The sequence below is a fragment of the Phlebotomus papatasi genome, chromosome 1 (assembly GCF_024763615.1).
Source record: "Phlebotomus papatasi isolate M1 chromosome 1, Ppap_2.1, whole genome shotgun sequence".
In the NCBI taxonomy this organism is placed as follows: domain Eukaryota; kingdom Metazoa; phylum Arthropoda; class Insecta; order Diptera; family Psychodidae; genus Phlebotomus; species Phlebotomus papatasi.
The window spans coordinates 58,603,214-58,622,021 of NC_077222.1; the positions used below are offsets into that span (position 1 = coordinate 58,603,214).

General features: G+C 31.3%; 3 protein-coding genes across 3 annotated transcripts in view; all 3 read right to left on the bottom strand.

Annotated features, from left to right (window-relative positions):
• Positions 1–11,328, bottom strand: LOC129802123 (uncharacterized). Its single transcript, XM_055847744.1, has 8 exons — positions 9,855–11,328; positions 9,408–9,788; positions 6,598–6,886; positions 5,914–5,996; positions 5,696–5,815; positions 4,973–5,065; positions 738–1,072; positions 1–528 (listed from the first exon to the last, which is right to left on the bottom strand). Exons 1-8 carry the CDS (start codon positions 9,943–9,945, stop codon positions 286–288), a joined length of 1,635 nt encoding a protein of 544 aa, XP_055703719.1. The 5' UTR covers positions 9,946–11,328; the 3' UTR covers positions 1–285.
• The window catches only part of LOC129802194 (uncharacterized), a 20,095-nt gene continuing 12,568 nt past the window's right edge, over positions 11,282–18,808 (bottom strand). Inside the window, exons 8-15 of the mRNA XM_055847871.1 lie at positions 18,491–18,544; positions 18,343–18,410; positions 17,971–18,104; positions 15,720–15,864; positions 12,258–12,328; positions 11,927–12,167; positions 11,708–11,841; positions 11,282–11,631 (exon numbers count right to left, since the gene is read on the bottom strand). Of these exons, the coding sequence (XP_055703846.1) occupies positions 11,333–11,631; positions 11,708–11,841; positions 11,927–12,167; positions 12,258–12,328; positions 15,720–15,864; positions 17,971–18,104; positions 18,343–18,410; positions 18,491–18,544 (1,146 nt within the window). The 3' untranslated portion in view covers positions 11,282–11,332. The remainder of the gene's footprint in view (positions 11,632–11,707; positions 11,842–11,926; positions 12,168–12,257; positions 12,329–15,719; positions 15,865–17,970; positions 18,105–18,342; positions 18,411–18,490; positions 18,545–18,808) is intronic.
• LOC129809446 (protein takeout) overlaps positions 14,964–18,808 on the bottom strand; it is a 4,377-nt gene continuing 532 nt past the window's right edge. The window contains exons 3-7 of the mRNA XM_055859270.1: positions 18,491–18,544; positions 18,343–18,410; positions 17,971–18,104; positions 17,694–17,846; positions 14,964–15,864 (exon numbers count right to left, since the gene is read on the bottom strand). Of these exons, the coding sequence (XP_055715245.1) occupies positions 15,716–15,864; positions 17,694–17,846; positions 17,971–18,104; positions 18,343–18,410; positions 18,491–18,544 (558 nt within the window). The 3' untranslated portion in view covers positions 14,964–15,715. The remainder of the gene's footprint in view (positions 15,865–17,693; positions 17,847–17,970; positions 18,105–18,342; positions 18,411–18,490; positions 18,545–18,808) is intronic.

Sequence of the window (18,808 nt, forward strand, 5' to 3'; positions counted from 1 at the left end):
ACTGTACATTTTTTTCTAAATAGGTTTTATTTATCGAGACTTACAATCAAGTGGATTTGTTTTTCTTCAGAATTAAATACGAAAAATCCCCCCAATTTATTTAACTAATTGCAAAAAATGGTATTTAGCAGAAATAATCACAAATGATAGATTAATCAGGTAAAAGAACAATAAATTGTCAGGGTTAAATTTCTTGCCTGCAGGAGGATTTTGCTAAGCACAATTTGTCTTCCAGTAATGCTGATATAAGGTACAAAAAATCCTAGAACTATTATGGTAATTACACTATATCAACCACAATTTAATTGGCATCCTGGAGAATACATTATTCCACAGATTAATAAATATTTTTGCAAGTCCATTCTCAAGATCACTTCTCAATTCAGCAATAATTTCGTTGGCATTTTGATTGAGAAATAAATTGAGGGATGCACCCAAAATTTGATTGCCATTGAACAGATTATCCAGATGAATCTTCATGCCGCCCACCAAAAATTGCACTTTCATTTCGTCTATTTGTATAACTTCCTGTAATAACAAACAAACTACATAAGTTCCCACTTAAAAAGCGGATCAATTCATTTCTTTGATCATTAATTATGATCCAAAGCGTGGCTTAAGGTGGACGTTACGGTATGAAAAGATGATTTTTGTACACCTTATTTCAATTTCACTATCACTTATCAATTTTGCCTACATTGCGGCTTAATGAAATTGAAAGTAATTTTATAACGAACCTCTGGTAACTTTTTGATGCTGAATTTTGTGGCAACATTGGATTTCACATCTTTGAGAGCCATCTTCACATCTCCATTTCCCACAAGAGGTAGGAGCAAGACATTTCCCTTGAGGTTATAAGTAGCATTTATCCGTAGAAGTGGTAACTCTAAATCGAAATCGAGCGTCTTATCAGCAAAATTGAGCAAAGCTCGACGAACTGTGGCGTTTGATGGTCCACGAACTAAAAGATTCTGAAATCCTCCAGCTAGTGTTAAACTGCCCATTCCCTTGGAAATTTGTACATTTTGAATCTTGAGTGGTTCAAATGGTTCAATGCCGACTTCAGGTAAGCCTAAAGGAAAGAATTTATACATTAAATTAATTACTAAACTAAAGTATTAAGGTAGCGATATCCGTTAGCTATAATAACATATTGATTTCTTTTACATAATGATATGGAATAAGTGAAAATGCAATTAGTTCGTGAAAAATATTCCCAATAACATTGATTTGTTTTCTTACAAATGTTACAATTTATAAACTTATTAAATGTGTTAAAGTCACGACTATGTCACAGCATTGCACTCCGTATAGTCAAAGCACTTCTCACAAAAGTGTACTTACTAAAAGATAAATTTTTTTTTTTAAATAGGGGAAGGCCTTTAAGATTCGTGCACACTCTAGCTTCGAACGCTTCATATTTTTCCCATTTTTTAATAATAATAATAATAATAATGATTTCTAGACATGCATTATTATTTTTCTTGTACATTATGAGATTGTCAGTCTCATGCCCCTGGAATCAAGTGCAGTGACGCTCACTGGATGCAATCCGAACACCTTTAACGCCAGAAAAATTCCTGGTAACCTAAAGGGATTCGAACCCGGGACACTTGCATCATAGAGCGAGTGCTCTACCACTTGTTTAATTGAGTGCCGTCCATTTTTAATAGTCTTAAATCACACATTTCATGCAAAAATAGGTCACATTTAATAAAGAAATATGGGACAAATATGAACTGTTCAAAACCAGAGTGTGGGCAAAGCCTGACAGCCTTCCTCTACAAGGAAAGTAATTTCAATTTATTTAAAATAATCCACAACAAGGAGGGTTCAACTCTAAAGAATAAATATAATAACTTAGTCAAGCTGTGATTTAAGACAATTTTACACACATAAAAAACACCAGGTAATAATAAATTTACTAACTAATAAATTATAAAATATAAACTTTTATCTGCGGAAACTACAAGAAAATAAGCGCAAACAGAAATAAACATTTTAAATAATTGAAGTGAAAAAAATTATCTTAGGCAAAAGCTAAAAAAAAAAAATAAAATGTCTTATTAAATTTTAAGTATATATTAATACAGGATCAATCTTCACTAAATTATTCCAATAACTTATCCTTATCAATATATTATTGTCAAGGTTTTTTTTTAAACAGAAATGATTTCAAACAGTTGAACTTGTTTCATGACTGTAGGTTATTGAATTGGAGTAGCTTTGAAATTGGGTTTTTGTTTTTTTCTCCTATTTTTTTTAATAAAGCTGGACCTTATCATAATGAAATTTAGCTTCACAATTGGTTTATATTATGGAACTGAATTATGTCTTGATAAGGTTCAGTTTCATTTAAAAATAGAAAAGATCCAATTTCAAAGCTACCCCAATTCAAAGGTACCCACATTTCCCTATATTGTCAGATCCTACAATATTTACTATGTCCAATCAATAGTATATCCTGTTGTTTTTCCTAGATTTGAAACTTATCTAACATCTCTTCAAGATCTTAATACATTAATTTTAAAAAAAATTAATTATTCTCCGTTAATCCTTCACATACGAAACCATAAGTACCTTCCCATACTATTCATAATAATACTAAATACTAAATGTTTAGGCGTACAAATAACTATCTTACTCCCTTCACAAAAAATGAATTTCTAATGAAAATTACATTTTCCCTGCTAAAAAGTGAAATTGTATAAAATTTATTTAAATACATTAAACATTAAAAATTTCAATAAATTTGTTATGTGTATGTTATTTTGGAATTTAAGATACTTCTTTTAATATCACTAAAAGAGCATTGGATTTTATGTAATAAAACTCGGTTAATAGTTCAGTAGAATATGCGACATCGTTTTGTGAAATCAATTTTGTTTACCAATTATACAGTCATTTTGAAAGGACGATAAATTACAGTAAAATCATAATGAAGAAAAAAATAATATCCTAATATCGGTATTAATATCGGTAAAAATAGAAATACCCATTCAGATATGTTTTATTTTAAAATTAAAAAAATAAATGAATACAAAATATGTCAATTGTTTTCTTAATTCTCAGAAGAAACTTTAAGCTTTAAATCTTTAAATCGATCTTTTAAAACTGACTTATTTGCATTCCCCAAAAACGATCTTAATATTTTAAGGTTTCAAATTTCTCAAGCTAAACTTTCAAGCTAAAACTCATAAAATAAACACAGACATTGAAATTCAAATTTATTTAAATTAATCTTAATCGTGCTCCTTTTAAACCTTAAAATACTGAAAATTTTTAGATTATATCGCTCCTTGAAAATTTTAGGGAGCTAACTCACTTTTCTGTGATTTAGAGATTTCAGTTCGCTACATTTATTAAATCTAAATGATATAAATTATTAAATTTTGTTATTAATATTTTTCAAAAATTTTACTGTTTTTTAATTGCTTGCGCAATTTCTTTGAAGTAAAGGGGTACAAAATTGATTTATCGTTCATTATATTTTATGAAACAAGAAACTAACTCAAGCAAGTTGAACCCTTGTTACGGCAGAATTACATTGACAGTAAAATGCTCACCGTATTTCGTTAATTTACGCATTTTAATTGCAATTCTTTCGGAAATTCTCGATTACCGTATTACCTTATCTCATACTCGGTGACACTAGATGAAAATAATAGAAGTGTAAGAAAATTGAAGAAATAAAACGAAAATGCGATAAACGGTGAGCAAAAAAACACACACAACAGTTCTTTTACTCACCGCTTCTCGAATTTTCGTTTTATTTCTTCAATTTTCTTACATTATTTTCACCAATTGCCATCGAGTATGAGATAAGGTAAAACGGTAATGGAAAATTTACGGAAGAATTGCAAAGAAAATGAGTAAATTAACGAAATATGGTGAGCATTTTACTGTCAATGTGATTCTGCCCTTATTCTTAATCCAGGAAAATTTGCGCATCATTTAGAATAACAGGGAGCTAACTCAGAAAAAAAAACATATTTTAAAAGGTAAAAATATGAAATTTTCGATGTTTTAATGCTTATACGAAGACAAGAAATAAATTATTTTTTGTATTAAATTTAGATAATTATTTACACAAAATTGGAACTTTCATGTTGTCTCTTGAAAAGTCTCTTGAAAAATTATGCTGATAAAATAAGTTGACCACTAGTAATTTCCAAGAAACGATATGAAGCGGCATAAACTTTTAACTCAAAATTGGAAACTTTAATTTTGACACTAAATATTTAACTTAAATATTTAAGCTTTCCCAATGTGATCACTATAATTGAGTTTTTTGTATTTAGTGAATGTACTTCTTCAGTCATCATTTACCGCTTTAAATTAAACTCAAAAATGGATCTAGTAATAAATATTAATGCTTATAAAAAGTATTGTACTCTCTTTTAATGCAAGTTTAAAAATATAGTATTATATAAAATTTAATTTAAAATTTATTCGACAGTTTATACAAACATCTTAACTTAAAATACTATTTAATGAGTATCAAAATTAAGATGAAATATATTAAAACAATAGCAAAAGGCAGTTTTTTCACGATTTTTTTTTTTAAATTCATGACTTCATTTGACTAATGACTTAATAGCAAATTATTTTAACTGGTTTAATCCACACTTTTACTTTCCGTTGGAACAAATAGCGCAAAAAAATTCACAAGACACATTCAACAAAATCCATTCATAAAATCACAAGCGTTGAGTACAATGGAAAGCTTTGTGGTGACGATGGCAAGAGCAAAAAAAATCTTGCGGAAAAGTCTTTCCACCCCAGAATTTCAATGGAGATAATTATTGAGAAAGTTCTCAGAAATTGCTCAATGTGACTAATCTGTGATTGTAAAATTGTCGCATGCACTCTCTTATACCAAATGTGCAATAAAGGTGATAAATTAAATTGCGCAATAATGGTAAAATTGCATATTTGCGAAATGTGTGCAAATATCATTCTTGCACCTCACCTTTAGCCAATGATTTGAACATTCCCTCAAACATTTTCTTGAAGCAGCCGTCTTGGTTGGGATTCTCTCTGGGGCAGGTGAGTAGCCAATCAGCTGAAAAATTATAAAGCAAAAATAATAAAAGTGGAATATGATTACAAAATGATTAGCAACCGGTCAACAGCCCACCCAATTATCCACTCTTGTGGTCTTATTAGAAATTGCGCGAACTTATGGCTATAATTGCAATAGACTTTTCTATATCTATAGCGTTTCTATCGTGATAATCACAAAAAGAGTTGAATAACATTGAATAATATTGATTTGGTGTGGAAGAAGTTCCTCCATACCTTCTTATATTATCTCAGACTAAGCTCAAATAAGAGACTTGCTGCTGAAGTGAGATAAAAGACTGAGAAAAGAGGTTGAGAATGCCTTCTTTAACACTTGCAGATGTACTCTCTAAGTTACACAATTTATACCATTCATATTTACTCAGGGAAATCTCTTCACAATGAAGTTTCAATTTTTAAGTACATCGATCATATGGATGAGTTTTTTACTTTCTAGTGAGGCTCGATTGTGATCTTCATCACCTCTGCAAGCCCTCGTGCAATTCCCGCCCGGATGGATATATTAGGGTCGAGGTTGCAAATGATTCCACAGAACATACGAGACAGCCTTGATTTGGCAAATTCACTTTTAGTACTTTTGGACTGGATTCACTAAAATTTTATAACTTACGTTTCTCTTTTAATTGCGGAACATCGCTCCCGAGAACTCCTCCATTTACCAGAAGCACAACCAAGGATGCTACAGCTAAGATAAATTGCATATTTGTGGAACTGTCCTCGTTGGACTTCACTGCAATTATCCCGTTTCACTTTTGCACAAGAACTTAATGTGATTGCACTTTATTGAGTAATGGCAGAAAATGCAATTGGTTCTCTTTTGGATTTTACCAGTGCATTTGGATTGTATTTGAGAGCGCACAAGATCGTCTAACTCGATGCACAGCTCAGCTGCGAATGCCTTGTACGGTTTGCTGGTGGTTACTCAAAAACCTGGTCATCGGCTTCTGCACATTCCCGCCAATCTATCACATGAAGTACTTAATTCCACTTGGTTACACCGTCGATATACGTAATTTTAAGTGTTCAAAATAACCTGCAGTCTCGCACTTCATCTCTCGATGATCTCACACAACAATTGAACCACTGAACCATGGTGTCATATACAATTTGTGGAAATGGAATTTTTACTCAATGAAGGGAAATCAAGAGAATGGGTTAAATGTATTTTCAATGTCGGTGTTATTTTATTTTAGACCTTTCTTCCACATTAGCTCAGACATGTCTGCATGGCTTATAGCAATATCCACCGGAAGCCGGGAAACAAGTCTCTATAATAGTGAAAGTGGCGATACTTCAGAGGTGCGTATCTTTTTTAAGCGTTGTCAATATGAATGAAAAAAAAACTATGCTAATTTCTTAAAATGTTTTATGTTTACAAATCAGGTTAAAAAATAGAGCTGATTTTGGGCATAGCCTCTCACCACTTCAAAGTGTAGCAATTATCTTTATTGAAAGTTAATCAAGCCATAAAGATTTAGCATAAAAAAAATTCTCACTTTGTGAGTTAATTACTCTGGCAGGAGCTTGTCAATACTGTACAGTTCGAAGATCTTTCCCGTAATCTTTCCAATGATCTTCGCCATGGCACCCTGAATAGCTGGACGCATTTCACCTATAATGAGCCTCCAATTGTCATTAATGAACTTGTTCATAACCGTGCACAGCTCATTGTCTCCATCGAATGTCCATTCAGCATCACCGATTGTAAAGTCTACAGAGAGGTCCTGTATCCTAAAGTGCTCCTTTTTGTCCTTTCCCATGATCCTCTCACAATGAAGAGTTGCAGTTGTTTCAACCTCAGCTGCCAGAAAAAGAAAAGTCAATGATAAACGTAGATTAGCTCAAATAATAATAGGGGGAATTGGGGCATCTCTGATTTGGGGAAGCTAAATTGGGCTTTTTTCTCCTATTTTTTTGAATTGAATTAGAAATTAGAACTTACCCCGTTATTATTTAGCTCCATAAACTCATTTTTAAGCCAAATTACATTATGTTAAGCTTCAATTACTTTTAAAAATCGGAGAAAAAAAGTCCAATTTCAAAAATACCCCGATTCAAAGATGCCCCACTTCCCCCTATGTAAAAGATTTTAAAAGTGGATCAACTTAAAATGACTTCAAATTTGATTTAACTTAGAACTTGAAAAACTTAAACATGTGAAATGTATGCTTATCGTATTAAAACTAAACAAAAAAAGAATTATTCTGAGCGTTAACCCTTTAACGACGAGACACTTTTTACGGACTGAAAATCAACAATAAAAATTAAACTGAGAAACATAATCAATGATAAGTCTTACATCTAACCTTGGAAAGTCCAACAGAGTCTGATTCGGTGTATTTTGTGCTTCTATGAACGATACGGACAAAAATAGCCCAAAAATGTATGTAATTTTTCTGAAAATAATGAATAATATTTTTCGCTTTAATGAAAAATATTACGTACGAGAGTATTGTAGTTTTTATCGCCAAAAGGGTTTTGCTTAAAAAAATTGGAAGTATAAAAAATAAATAAAATCAATTATGAATTTGAGAATTTAAAAATTCGCCATTTTTGAGCTTAAATATTATATTTACTACATAGCAAATAGCTAGAGACTTGCAAAAAATATTGTAGATTCCTTCTACTTTACAATTATGTACAGACATAAGAAAAAAATAACTTCAGGTAGTCAGGAAAAATTATTTTCTTTACTGGATACCGGTGTTCCAATCCTCCCTAAAGGGTTAATGACTGAAAGTTTGCAGAGGATAGCGCAGAAGTTTCAGGTAGAGGGAGGTGGGGCTATATTGCAAACACTATTTTTTCACAACCATTGACAACTTAAGAAATGTACAAACCCACCATTTACCTCCTAAATGACATAAACTCAAAATGTAACCAGTGACAATTTTAAATTAGTTTTTTTAAATGAGGCAATAATCTTTTGACTCTAAAAAATGACCAACTTTTGGAAAACAATTATTTTTGATATAAAATAAAATTAATTTTTTTTTGAAAAATATAAATAATAACTTTGGATGAAAATGTATGGCAGACGAAATGCTCAATTTTTGTACAAAATTATGAAAGATGAAATGTGAAATACGAAATGGTAAAATACGAAATGTAAGAATACGAAGTTTCCGCAATACGAAATATGCAATACGAACATGTAAAATACAAAATGTAAAATACTAAGTTTACGCAAACCAAAAAAAGATAATTCGTTGTATAAATTCCCTTTCGTGTTTTTCAAAGACTTTTCGTTTAAGTACGAGTTTAACTGATCAGCTAACAGGATATATTTGATTTTTTGACTTCAGATGGACCTATACACTATAAGTAATTTTGTCCACTAAATTGAATTTTTAAAATTTTTAAATGAAAATTTCAGAAAGTAAACTTTGAATGTTGCACTTTTATGTTCAAAAGCTTGAATTAAATAATTTTTTTATGATGTCGAAAAAATAGAGAAAACATTCTGTCTTTTGGTCTTCGTGAACCACATAATCTCCTTCAAGACTTTTTTTTAAATATTGTCCTTTGAAAGACTCTCCATTTAATAGTGAATCCGGTGAATCCTAACATTAGGACAAATACAATCCGAAATATTGCATGTTAAAGTTTTAAAAGTAACCCACAATATATACGAGTATATCATGTTCTTTCGATTACATAACCATTTTTATTTATTCAGTCTAAACTGCACCACTCTCATATATTTATACAACGAAGATTTGTAGAAAATAAGAAAAAAGAAATTTTAAGTATTATTTTGAATTTTAAATGGTCTTTTGAAAAAGTGAGTTACAAATTTTATAAAAACAAAATTAGTAGTAGATTTTTCTCGGACTAAGACTATTTCAAATCAACTTTGAATACTATGAAATAATACCCGTCAATCCTTTATATTAAACCGTAATTAAATTATTAATTATCTACAATTTGTGCAAAGTAGAGTATTTTAAATAGGTTTACGACTATATAAAACTGTAACATGTAATATGGCAATTAGTCAAAGTGGTAATGAAACCATTTAATGACTTTCTTTTGGTAGAATGAGTCAGTAACTTCAGTATAACATTCTTGCATATTAATGCCTATAGCCCAAGGAATTTATTCTTTCTTTATAAACAATTTTCCAATGATGCAATATTTGTAAATTACAAATTACACGCATTATCATTAGAAAATCTGATTAAAAAGCATTTCGATCTACGATTGTTCTCGTAATTCAATTGCACTCTAACTATTTTTTATAGCCTATTGGTGATGATTTAATTGACATGAAGAATCCGGAATGATTCATGATGAATTTCTTCTTACGACAAAAAACTTACTATAGTTTCCGTAGCTTAATCCTTGTCCCTGAAGTGGTAGCATGAGGATATGTCCAGAAATTAGGTAATCTGCCGTCATATAGAGTTCTGGAAACATCATCTGCAGTTGAAAGTAGTTCTTCTTAAGGTCAATTTTTACACTCTGCAACTTAAAGTCCGATAGTCCGTAGATTTTGATGTTGGTGTAGGTGGAATTGAGGTTGATAGGCCCTTGATCTTGCGAAAAGGACACTTTGGGCAGATGAAGTGGATTGAATGGTGGTAGAGACAATTGTGGAATTCCACGGCTGAGTCTTGGCTTTAGCATAAGAATTGAACGCCGGACGCATTCATTCAAGTATTCCGGTGAGAGATTCCTATTGCACACACGAATGTAATTTGCTGGGAAAGATATATCCAATTTAGTATGATGATAAATGCACTTCTAATTCATTAATTCACACTCACGTATTTCATTTTTTTTATCCGTGCTTAGAGTAAAGGCTTGGTGAATAGCCAGAAGTATGATAAATGAACACTTCATCATATTTTTATTCATTAGAATTAATTGATGCGATAAGAATCAATGCTGTAATTGAACTGACCACCTATGTCAAGCTAAAGTAACTTTGTTGGATGAATTTGGTGCAATATTCAATGAAGTGGCATTTAAATTTAATTCTGCTGAGTGGTTTTTTTTTATATATTTGCTCTGTTCGATTAACCTATTTATGCATGTTTTTACACCGTATTATATTATGCTTATTGCACAATTTTATGTATGTGGAATTATTGTAATGGATTGGAAATTAAACGTCTCAATAGTTCCGGTATATAACATTGGTCTGTGTATTATTTTCCATATAGAGTTTTCAAAAGGTGTAAGATGCATTTGAATAGTTCTTATGTTGTCCTATCTTTACTTATTTTTGCACACTTTCACGAAACTCTTCATAAAGTATTCCCAGGACAATGCCCTGTTCCTCAAGAGCATAATAAAAACTACTATTTGAAGGCAGATCAATTCTTCATGGATTGGTTCATTGTAGCTCTTGTTCCAGAATTACAGGATGGAACGTCTTTGTTCAAGCAAACAAATTGTTGGATTCTTCATCGAAAAGAGGATACCGTTGGTTGCAAGAATCTAGGAATGGTTCACACGTCCAATTTTTGTACCCGGATTTTGCTGAGGTATTGTTTAAGTTCAACAGATATTAATTCTATGGAACGTTCTTGGTACATCCTTGATAGAAATTTAACATCAAGTGCACAATTTACCTACTTCAATTGTCAGAATGACACAAAATGGACCAATTGGTATACAGTATTTTTCTTGGAGAGAAGATATTCATTTGTGCCAGCTCCAATGGAATATATAATCATTTGGGGTTGCAAGAATATTGACGAATTCAGCAGGAATGAAGGAGCTCTCATATTTACCAGGAGCACAATCGAGTATGGTGTAAATGGATTAGTAGAGTCGTTTCTAGCTAAGTATCTCAACTTTACCGAACTAACCTTATCAGACTTTATCATCCAAGAAGACATAATCGGAAAGCGAAATAATTGTCTGGCTGATTTCAAATGCAAGGAAATCTCCTTCTTAAATCATTCTTGCACAGAATGGTTTCTTTCTACAAGTGCCCGTAAAATTTATTATACAAGCATCTTTGGACCTATGTTCAGCCCTCCTGAGACTGCTAGCGTTAGTAATTTGGGAATAACAATCTTACTATGTCTTATAGTTTTTGCTCTCCTCTTAATTATTTCATACAAAATTGTAATTAATGGATGTTTCAAACGGAAGAATCAAGTTAATCCCCAGAGAAATTAAGTTGTCTTCAAATGAAACAAGGAGAAGTAGGTATGTAAAATCAAGGTCCTTTCTTAACTTGTTAAATATATTTACAATTTTTATTTATATTTCTGCCTCCAGTGTTGACTTATTAAGGAAACAATTGACTTCTTGTATATCTACTGAGAATCTTATTTGATGTCTTCTTGAAGTGACGCTCAAGTGCTTTCTCGATTAAAGGAATGATATCCTTGCTTACAACTTCAAAGTTCTGATTGATTGTATCATTGACAATGTCCCCCAGAGTCTTATCACCGCCAAATAGATTATCCAGATACATTGAACCACGACCAACTTTAATCTTAATTTGTAATTTCTTCAGGATGATGTGGTCATTTCCGCTAATTTCAGCTGGCTCAAGGATCATCGTAACATCTGCTGTACACCTCGCTGTAGAATTCCCAGAAATACATTAGCATCACAATACACCATTGTCCAGGGCGAGAAAGGTACTAATTGGACTTACTGAAATTTCCTGTGAATTTTCCAGCACCCTTAATGGGAAGCAGCAAAACACGTCCATCAATTGAATATCTTCCCTTTGTGTACAGATGAGGAAGGTAGAGTTGTAACTTGTAGTGCTGACCATATTCAACAACTCTATATCGTGTATGAGAGTGATTGAATGAATTTAATTTTACCACGCGAATAGATCTGTAGCAATTAACTGGAATTTTAAACTTACTCGATTTTCTTAATCTGAAAATCCGATGCGCCGTACGATTGAATATCTTTGGCAGTAATCGTTAGACCGTTCGGCGTGTTACTTCCGGCAACAAGAAGATCCCCCAGATCAATTGGCTCAAGCCGCGGTATATCGAGTTCAGGAATTCCCACAGCGAGCTTTGGACGAAGCTGTTCTATGCTTTTAATCATGCATTGTTCGAGATCTGGATCAGACTGCTGACAAATGTGAAGGTATTCAGCTGTAAATAAATTCCCACACTTTTAGAATTGCATTTTGATTGATAAATAAAAAGAATAAAAAAAAGATATTAAGAATATTCTATACTTACGGACTTCCTCAATAGCAACCACTAATTGTAGATACGCAAAAACAACAAGGCATATAGTTCGCATCTCGAATTATCTGCAAATTAAAACGATTTTTCATTACATCACAAATACATTTTTGATGATTTTATAAAGAAATTTTAAAATTATGGTTAGATCACAGATTCTTTGGGATATTGGAATTTTTCTTTTGTAATTCTTATTCCAAAAGGATTTTATAAATTCGAATTATGTGATATTTTAATTCTGCAATAGACTTTTGTAATTGTATTTATTTCAAATGATCTTTAAATTTTAATTTCTAAGGCATTTATATTTGATTCATGAAGATACTCCTTTTCTCAAATTTTTACTTGATATTTTAATGTTTCTTTCTCTTAATGGCCTCTACACACTAGGGAAATTTAGGTCCATATTGAAGCGAATTCCCTACGCTTGTGTAGGAAAGACTCTTCAATATAGACATAAATATCTCTAGTGTATAGGGGCCATTACAAGTGTATATAATAATTATTCACTTTTAAAAGAAAAACACTTAACAAGTTTTTGAAAATTTAAACTCAAATCATGATTTTATCATTTAAATAAACGCCCAACAGAAAGATGATTACCCCTCAATGATTATTTCTTATGCTAAAATCTTAAGAATTGTCGGTAAACACTTTAACCTAATCTTTTCTATTGAAAAGTGTTGGTAAATTAAAAAAAAAACAGTTTTCTAAAATGAAAAAAAACTGAAACTATCATAAATTTAACCTTATAAAAATTTTGTAAAAATTTTAAAGCGAAAATTTTCTGTAAATTTACCTAATATTCTAATTCTAAATCATTATCAAAAAGTGATTGTATATTTAAAATCTATTTAATGATCCTAAGATATTTTTATTATATGTATTTTATTGTAGATTATGCAGAAAACAATCAGAACTATAATTTTTGTGAATTATTTAACCTTTTAAGAACGAGAGAGGAAAAATATCATATTTGTATCACCGGTAACCAAATCGTCTTTAAAGGGTTATCTGGATTTCTTATCGTCTATAGAGTATTAGACATAAAAACTCACACTAATATTATTGAAAATTTTAGAAGAAAACCATTTTTTAATCAGTCTAATTTTTAATATGTTTATATTATTTTTAACTTTCAATTACTGAATATTTCTATAAAGGTTATTTTATTTTCTTATCATTAATGTTATGAGACATAGCTGACTGTATTCTCTATTAACTAAAATATGTTTTAAATTAGAAATATTGATTTTCACTTTCCAATACTGATGTTTTTTTTTGTCTTGAAATTTTGGGTTATTTGAATTTAATTTTCAAGAAATACCATATTTTTCTCAGTTAGATTAAAAACTATATCGGTATCATCTAAAATAATTTAAATTGTGTTTTTAATTGTTTTTCTCTACGGTGCAAAAATCACAATGTTCTCAAATGAATATGTATTAAGCCTGTATATATTTTATATTTTCAATCAAATGACATTGCTCTATACCAAATGATACTCACATTGTATGGCAATTACTTAATACTTTGTTGTTGTATATTCGGTGAATAAAATCCAAGGTGTTAATTAAAATGCTTCTCAATCAAAATGAAGTGCGAGTCGTTTGAAAAATGATCCCATTCGAATTGAAGCTTCTTCGTTGATATAATTGCTTTGAAAAATGCAGTGTATGATGAACTTGGTGAAAATTTCGCAATGGTCATGTGTGGATTTTCAGGTTCTGCCCTTAGTTGATTGTGCAGAAAAAAAAATAGAACAGATCATGGTCACATCAAGTTTTATGAGATTGTAGCTCTTTCGTGTTAAATTTGAAGTGGCAAACCGGAAAATGTCGCAAGAGCAAGAAAACACGAAATAAAATGAACTTAAGTGCATTTTCTAGCGACGACGGTTTTTTTTAACTACACATGTCGTTACAATTAACTTAGACCTAGATACTATTGATATTAATGAGCATTCTACCCATGCATTAGAATGTGCATCAACTTCCAAACTGCACTATCATTTTCTAACATAATTATTTGCATGTCTTTTTTTTTACTCAAGTCACTGCCCAATTAAATAATGCTGTATCACTTGGGACCAGGCGTGAGATGATTATGTGAATTTATTTTATGTTTTGGCGGGGAATTTTCCACAAAAGCATCAAAAATTAATTTTAATTTGTTGGCTAATCGGACCAAAGTCACACGATGAGTATGACAGATATTTTTTAGCACACCGATCATGCAAAAAGAATGTTTATTATTTGACGAACTTGACAACTAATAATTAAATTTGAAACTTACACTTTTAATTAATGGATGATACAACACAATATATATTTTTTCGTGACAAAGCGTGTCAATTATGAGATACAATCTCAATCTTACAAGACTATTTCCACCTTAATCCAATGTCGATTTTCCTCCCAGTGTCTTTCGGCGATGACTGAGCGGCTAGAATCTCGGAACTGTTCTTTTATACCGGCAGCTAAGTTGTGAAGGAAAACTTAAGTGGTTGATCACACAAACCTGCCTTTTATACAACATCATGTATATGTATTTCCACTATAGTCCAGGTTTTTTTTTCACCTCAACATTCAAAAATCAAAAAACGGGAAGGTTGTGAAGGAAGCAAGAACCAGAAAATTTAATTTTCATCTTGAAGACGATCTGAATTTGCGTGTTTTTCATTTTTTTCCTCAGAAACAATTTGACAAAACTGATATTTTATTAAAGTTCTATATCACTTTGCGGTATTTTGTTTAAATAAAAAATAATTAAAATGTATTTGCAGTGATGATAACATCCGGATTTTGGCACAATTTTGAAGAAAAATTGTTAAATTGGGGATTTTTTTTTTGAGATGCTAACCGGTTACGACTAACCATTTATTGACAGTACGTTTTTTGCACATTTTTTCATTAAAGTTAATCTAATTATTGAGCTTGTTAGGAAAAATTGCAGTTTCTCCCACTGAACTCACAAACAATCTTCTAAGATTTTCTTGAATGTCTTTGATCAAGAGCGATGCAAAATAATCTCTACAACAGCGATTGAAATTATAATTATAAAGTGATATTTTTTCAGGAAAAAATTACAATTCATTTTTTTACATAAATTTGCATGCAAATATGAACAATTTTTGTTAAAAACTGTATTTTCTTTAAACTGCCAAGATTAAGTGAAAATTTTTGATTATTCTTCTTCAACACAGTGAATAATTTCTCATAATTTTGTATTATTTTACCCGGAGATTTTAATCAACAATTGATTATAATGGATATTAAATTGCAACCTCTAGTGTATCTAGAGAATTGTTTATTCGAGATGTGATTGTGGAGTATGACTGGGAAGCTCTCGAATAAGATGAAAACTTTTATCTTATACACAATAACTTATATAGTGGATTTTTAAATGAAATAAAAAATAATTGGGATGAAAATTAATGAAAATGATCAATCTCACACTATCCAATATTCTAGGGGAATTCGTTCAAATAGCTTATCCATGAAATTATGAAGAACAGTGGTGAGTTTTGCTCTCAGTGCTGGTTTCATTTCCTTCAGAAGTTCCTGACTGTTGGAGTTGATGAAGAGATTGAGAGCTGCCTCTGTGAATGACACAATAGCATTTGATTAGAAAATTAATTTACGTGCTTGGGCATCACAAAAACTGTCACTGTTTGTTTTATTCTGAGAAAAACTATATGGGTAGAATTTCCAAGGGGTTCATCAACTGATGACTAAGTACACAAAAATTCAATGTTACTTCCGAATTTAAATTGTCTCAAATATTTCACAGAAAACTGATTATGTGAGAGGAACGAGTTCAATGTTTTGGGTCTGTAAAACCTGTATGCACTTGTGATATATAACTTTTTTTTATTCTTTTACAAATTTAAATTTTATATAAAAGGTATGATTTAGCTCTGGCGATAAATAAGGTAGTAATGTTGGGTTCTTTACAGATACTATTCCCAAGTTATTTTTTTTTTTCAATTTAGGATGATTATTTTGGTAAATAGGGTAAACCAATGACCCTATCTGAAGAACTTACAAAAATAATGCAATTGTAGAAGAAGCCTGAAGAGCTTCTCCCATGCAAAGATTTCTTTACACAATTTTCTTCGGCAAATAAAAATGAATAGTATATGAATTTAAATTTTGTAAGGTCAGTTTTAAACCCAATGTTTGTAAGAAATTATAGGACTCACTTGATCTTACTTCAAGGCACTAATAATTTGACCACTTGTGTGTCTCGCGAAATAGTAATTCTCGCCACGGCTCTTAATCGGAAATTTAGAACTCTCATTTTTTTAATAAAGGGATTTTAACATTTTTCAAATAAACCCAAGATTCCGTTTTGCCCGCAAGAAAAAGAAAAAATAAAAGTTATTAATTCAGAATATTCGGTGAATCACATTAAATGTCTTTACCTATCTGTTTCTCAACAGAACTTACATAAAGTTTATTCGAATTTTATGATCATACGAAGATAATAAATCAATTCATTGAAATTTTCTATTTGCATTATTAACATGACTTTTATTACAAACCTAATGCCTCCCTTCTCTTTCAAATTCATGCTTTTGGGATACTCCGAAAATATTTCATGCATTTTTTTTCATTTATTTAGGTAATGCACTAAGCAATTTCTTTTATCGGGTTTCAGGATCATTCAAGAGCAGGTTAGTCAGTCCTAAAAAGCGTCTTTCTAAACCCATTGAGATATGAATGTAGATTTATTGGTAGGGTCGTTAAATCCTTCTCATGACAGTCTAACTATTTCCAATCATTTATGAACCGGCGCTAAATCGAAAATAATTTCTTGTTGGAAATGCGATCATACTATTATTTCTACGAGATTTCGGGAAGTTCAAGGAACTAATCAACTTGTTAGTATTAAAAAATTGTTCAGTGATAAATATTAAAAAAAAATGCTCGAACTGGTGAGGAAAGCGATCTCTCCAACTTTAGTTAGAGTGCTCTATAATTTTCTTTTAGAGAACTACTTGCACTCTTAAAAATTGGCATGAATTTGTCACACATCCAACTGCATAATTGATATAAACCAGAAATAGCAAAAAGTAAAATAGTTTCTAAAATGAAGACACTACCTGACGCTACCTTTTTATTTTTTGTTTTCCGACAATTGAAATTTATTATAAATAACGCCCTTCCCTAAAAAATGTAATAATTTTTTAGGTATATACCCATGATCGTTTTTTTGTGAATCTAATTTTATTTATCTAATTTTTGTTCAAACCAATAAACCCCTTAAAAAATATAGTTCTTTGTGATGCTGATCAATTGATCTTCTGAGAAAAATGGGGAAAATCAATCTCATGGATGCACAATACCAAAATTATAATAATGATGGCATTGTCCACCTGGGTAATGTTGGATAATGAGTTTTCTGAGAAAAAGAAATTCAACTCACGTATAATACTGTTTCCATTTGCGATATTTTCAACACCCATATTAATTTCTTTTACACTGAAATCCATTTTCACTTGTTCCACCACCAGATAAGTTAGGTCATCAATAGTCTCCTGTGGTACAGCTTTGAAATAGACTTTCGCTTTGACGCCCTCTGTTTAAATAAAAATATTTACTATGAGTACGATAATAATTATATTAAAGACGAAATTGAATATTGTGCTGAGTCTCAAAAAATTAAGAAATAAAGAACTGTGCTTTCGTTCTCGTGATCTCACCATATTGACCCCAATAGTCGCCAGCTCCAGAGGCTTGTACAAGAATAAGAACACCAGATGATCTGTATTGGGCACGGACCTTAATCTTGGGTATCTCCAGAGTCAGTTGAAACTGCAAGGTGTCGACGTCGGAGCTGGAGAAGGAAGAAGAAATAGAAATTCATTGATATTCTTTTCTAGTTCTTTCAGCTTCAATCTCGATCATTGACCGCTGCAAACGTGATTAGCAGTTTGATTTCCATAACTGGTTGATGACTTAATAATTTTGTAACTTTGTTGGGAGAACGCATAAGAATATTTTAAACAAGTTGGTGCTGGATGGTATTAGAAAAGGGGAATAGGAAAAGCTATTTGTAAATGTGGCATACTTACCGAATATTGGTCACTGTTAAATTGCTCACACCAAAAGCCTCGATGTCTCGGAAAATGGCCCGATAGCCCTTGAATTGGAGTCATTTTAAGACAATTAGTTCTATAAAATATTAAAAAGCTTATGCACATAAGTGCAAATTCTGCGTACCTCTGGACCATTTCCGAGAACAATACTGATTTCATCCACGATAACGGGCTCTACCTGACAATTAAACAGAATTGTTTGCAGATTTAGTAATAGGTCCACTCACAAGAGAACATATAAATCTTGACCTTATGCATCATGCCAAGACTATAAAATGTTTAATTTACTCGCGATAAATACGCGTGCTGATACTGTCGCGATGTAACAGCTGACGCATTGACTGCGAATGGGAATTTTTATTCTGGCTTTACAGTTAATTTTTATATATTCAAAATACAAAAGATGTAGCACGAAGAAACTTTAAAACGGCCAAGTGTTTGA

Coding starts and splice junctions, on each gene's coding strand:
- LOC129802123 (XM_055847744.1), bottom strand. CDS start 9,945: ATGAATAAAAATATGATGAAGTGTTCATTTATCATACTTCTGGCTATT. Junction 6,887..9,407: donor ATTAAGCTACGGAAACTATA/GTAAGTTTTTTG, acceptor TTTTTCTGGCAG/CTGAGGTTGAAACAACTGCA. Junction 1,073..4,972: donor GTTCAAATCATTGGCTAAAG/GTGAGGTGCAAG, acceptor TCTTTCCTTTAG/GCTTACCTGAAGTCGGCATT.